Consider the following 4,473-nt stretch of genomic DNA (forward strand, 5'->3'; position numbering starts at 1 on the left):
GAAGTGAATATTAGTTGGTTTACATATGGTTGCAAATCAATGACCAAAGGTGAACCACACAAAGAGAACCTGGTGTCCTCACCGGGATGCAAACTGGCGTCTTTCTTGCTGCGGTCACTTAAGCCACTTAACCAAATGTCCTTATTGGCATTTGAATGACAATCTTGACTTGTCCAAGGTGCATTACAGAGTTTTGAGAAAACGGTCTCTTTCTTGACAGTGATTTCACAGAAACCAACTTGGATTGTGGGAGGAAGGTGGAAACCCAAGGTGCACAGGGTACATGGCATAGGACGTGAACTGGGGATCTTCTAGCTGTGAGGCAATGGTGCTAACCCCCGAGCCACTGGCCAGCCCCCTTTTCATTCAGTGGTTTTTATTTATTTAAATTATTTTCTACATTGTAGATTGATACTGAAGATATTAAAGAACACATATGGAATTAAATCAAATCAAATCAGGTTTGTTGTCATGTTGCTGTACATACACAGTAGTACAGGCAAGATGAGAGAGCGTTTCTTCAGGATCATTTAATTAGTACGTTTTGCAGAATGAACGTCTGGGATAAGACACTAAACGTTCACTCTCACTGTCTCCTGAAGGGGGCGCTGCGTCCATGTGCGTTGCCATCACACTGAACATGGTGAACCTCTTCAGGTCCTGGTAGGTCTTCAGGGACACAAAGATGCACACGATGGTGTGACGATGGTGAAGCTGCAGATGCTGCCCAGAGCTAGCCGTCTGTCTGAATAATGTCGTCTCCTCCGGCTGTATGTCCATCTGGGATGTTGTCATGGAGCCATGTTTCTGTTAAAGCAAACACACAGCAGTCCCTCCACTCTCTGTGGGTTTCTCTCAGCCAATGTAGCTCGTCCAGCTTGTTGTCGAGGGGACGGACATTGGAGAGTAGGTGTGACGATACTGCAGGTCTGGAGGGGTTAGCCTTTAGCCTAGCATGGATCCCGGCTCTCTTCCTCCTCTTTTGTTTGCGTTCGCACCATTTGTGCTTCCTTCTCTCTGGTAGCTGCTGGCGTGGTCTCCAAAAGGACTTCGTGTTGGCGCAGCATGTCCAAATCACAACCGATCGCTGCAATTTCAGCACTGTTTACTGTCCTGATGCCCAGCAAAAGTCTTTCGGCCACAAATGTCTGGGATAGGCAAGACACTCAAAACAAATTATGTTGTAAACAAAAAAAGATTGTTAAAGAAATCACAACATGTTTTATACTTTAAATTCTTCAAAGTAGCCCCCGTTTACTTTAATGACAGCCTTGCGCTTTCTCGGCATCTCTCAATCAGTTTCATGAGGTTTTCCAACAGTCTTGAAGGACTTACCAGAGGTGCTGAGCACTTGTTGGTTGCTTTTCCTTCATTCTGCGGTCCAACTCATCTCAAACCATCTCAAGTGGGTTTAGGTTGGGTGATTGTGGATTGCTGGTCAAACAGCCCTTGCATAGCCTGGGGGTGTGTTTGGGGTCATTGTCTTGTTGAAAACAAACAATGGTACCAGTAAGTAAACCAGATGGGGCGGTGTGACACTGCAGAATGTTGTGCTACCCATGCTGATTAAGTGCGCCTTAAATTTTGAATAAATCACCAATGTTGTTCATCCTCACTAGTGGCTTCTTTGCAGCAATTTGACCATGAACGCCTGAGTCTCCTCTGAACAATTGATGTTGACAATTGTCTGCTACTTGAACTCTGTGAAGAATTTATGTGGGCTCTAATCTGAGGTGCTGTCAATTTGCAGTTTCTGAGGCTGGTAACTCTAATGAACTTATCCTCTACAGCAGAGGTAACTCTTGGTCTTCCTGTCCTGGAGTCGGTCCTCATGAGAGCCAGTTTCATCATAGCGTTTGATGGTTTTTGTGACTGCACTTGAGGATACATTCAAAGTTCTTGAAATTTTCCAGACTGACTGTCCTTCATGTGTAATGATGGACAGTCGTTTCCCTAACTGAGTTGATTGGTTCTTGCCAAACTGTGGATTACAACAGTAGTCAAACAGGACTATACTAATCCTACCTCTGCATAACACAACTGATGGTCTCATCACATTAAAAAAGCAAGCAATTCCACAAATTGACCCTTGACAAGGCACACCTGTTAATTCAACGCTGCAAAGCTGCAAGCAGCAATAGATGGGTCTTCAACGCACGCCCATCGGGGTGTCATGCATGTCGGGGCGTGGTGGATGGGTGGACAGTGTTCAGAAAGGGATGGTCAGCAGCAACAGGCAGAGATGTCCACTGCAGCCAGGCAAATGTATTGTTCTTTGCTGACAGTGGAAGAGTGTGAATGGATTGACTTGGTTTTGGAAGCAGCAGTTTTTTTCCCGTTACTGCCCCCTTCCTCTCAGCTTTAACCGTGCATGTGTGTGTGTGTGTGTATCTGTGTGTGTGTGTGTGTGTGTGTGTGTAGGCTGTCAGGTTGTCTGGTCACAGAAGAAGGTTGTGCTTCTCTGGCTTCAGCTCTGAACTACAACCCCTTCCATCTGATAGAGTTGGACCTGAGTAACAACAACCTGCAGCTGCAGGAGCCGGGAGTAAAGCAGCTTTCTGCTGGAGTGGACGATCCTTATTGGAGACTGGGCGCTCTCAGGTATGGACGGACACGACGCTCTCACATAGTTCAGTCAAAACAGCAATGACCTAAAGGTGGAACATTCTTGAAAAACATATTGATACAGAGTGTCTCACATGTATAAAGTCAAAAGTATTTCTTCATGGACTGAAGAGCTGCACTTGAAGGCTGTTTGAAAAGTCTGCTGTCATGGAGAGAGGCAGGACATGATGACTTCCACAAATGCAGGAAATGCATGCACTTTTTTTCTCTCTTCAAAGGCAAAAGAAAAAAAGGCCAAACTCCTTTTTCCAAATTTCCCACCAAGTGGGTATGGCAGCCATTTTGCATCTCATTATAAAAAAATGTTGGATACTGGGCCTGTTGTTCCAACAAAAGGTGTAGGGAGAGGTTTTTCAGAAGGTGACCTTTAACACTATTCAGGACTTTTGGAGTCTTTTGGACCCCAGGTTTACGTGACAGGTATTGTTTTTTAATATAAAAAGAGGGACATTTGTCATGCATTTGGAACCAAAAATATGTGAACTTGTCAGAACATTTATTTAACATAGTATAAAAGTCTGTAATGAATATCAACAAATATGTTGCACATATTCTTTCTTTGGGTCCAATAGACCCTGAAAGACCTTCTACGTATGTCAACATGAAAGTCCTGAACAGGGTTAAACAAGAAATTAATTTGAAATATACTGATATATTTGAAAACAGCAGTTAGGATTATTGTTGCATTAAACATCATTGTGAAGAATTTTTTTCCATATTCGAAAAGATTGTACTTCTCTAATTGTGTTTTGTTTTCTAGAGTGGACAGTAATAGAGAGCAGAAGCTAACTCCTGGTCTGAGGAAATGTAAGTCCCTATACTACATCTATACAAAGTGTAATTGGCTTGCACTTCCTCCCAATTTATGCCGAAGATGCATGTTTTATCTGGATCAGACACAACAGTTTGGAATTAGGAGGACTCTATGAGTCCATGAGTAGGTTTTTCTCTTTTGAATGAGTTGTTATAGTAAACAACGCATTCAATGTATTTAAGAAATAAAAGAACAATTTCCACGACACACACGCAAATACACGTCTTGGAGCATATTTAAGACCTGGGGTCCGTTTCACAAAGCAGGTTCAACAAACTCTGAGTCTAATCCTGAACTCTGAGTTGCTCTACCCTGAGAAACTCAGAGTTTCCTGTTCCAGGACAGCAGATTTGAGTTAGTTTAATCAACTCTTGATGATGATTAAACTCTAGTTTAATCAGCTTTCTACATAATTGGGATTATGATAACAGGCTTCCTGCTGTTTGGAGTTTGCGGGTTCCTGTTGCATCACAAAGTGAGGGAATGTTTTGAGGCTGCCAACACTCAGACTCAAGCGATATGCAAACTCAATCGCAAACATTCGCAAGATAGGCACCAACTTGGAGCAGTTAAACAGACCAATCTGGAATGGGCCATCAATTTCGACTTTTTGGATCACAGAGAGAACCAGTGGGACTTTAAGACTGATGGTAAATTACACAGTCGGCCTGACCCAAAACAATCTTTGTTGTCTTCATTCAGCTCCCCTACTTTGGCCTTGGAAGGCTGATATCTCTCTCTTTCTCCTGGATGTTATGCAGACAGATGCTCACCCCCCTCACACTCGCTGACCCAAAAGTTTCTCCCTCCTGTCTCCCACTGTTATTAGTCTCTGTCTTTTTATGTGTCGTGGACGGGATGTACTGGTAATTTTGTTGATCTGGACTTGTGACATGTGCAATGACAATAAAGTTCTGATTCTGATTCTGAACTCGGAGTAGTTTCACCTGGAGTTAAGCGTGTGCACCACAACGTTAAAAAGCCAGCATCAATGGAGCCCCGATTCAATGAGTCACAATGGCAATGGGGAAGTG

General features: G+C 43.3%; 1 protein-coding gene across 1 annotated transcript in view; it reads left to right on the plus strand.

Moving 5' to 3' along the window:
- Positions 1-4,473, plus strand: part of LOC103368570 (uncharacterized) — a gene marked incomplete at its 3' end in the record, with an annotated part of 91,528 nt that overhangs the window by 84,388 nt on the left and 2,667 nt on the right. Inside the window, exons 24-25 of the mRNA XM_008296979.1 lie at positions 2,422-2,601; positions 3,386-3,432. Coding sequence (XP_008295201.1) covers positions 2,422-2,601; positions 3,386-3,432 — 227 coding nt within the window. The remainder of the gene's footprint in view (positions 1-2,421; positions 2,602-3,385; positions 3,433-4,473) is intronic.

Source organism: Stegastes partitus, unplaced genomic scaffold (assembly GCF_000690725.1).
Source record: "Stegastes partitus isolate 25-593 unplaced genomic scaffold, Stegastes_partitus-1.0.2 Scaffold1174, whole genome shotgun sequence".
NCBI lineage: Eukaryota > Metazoa > Chordata > Actinopteri > Pomacentridae > Stegastes > Stegastes partitus.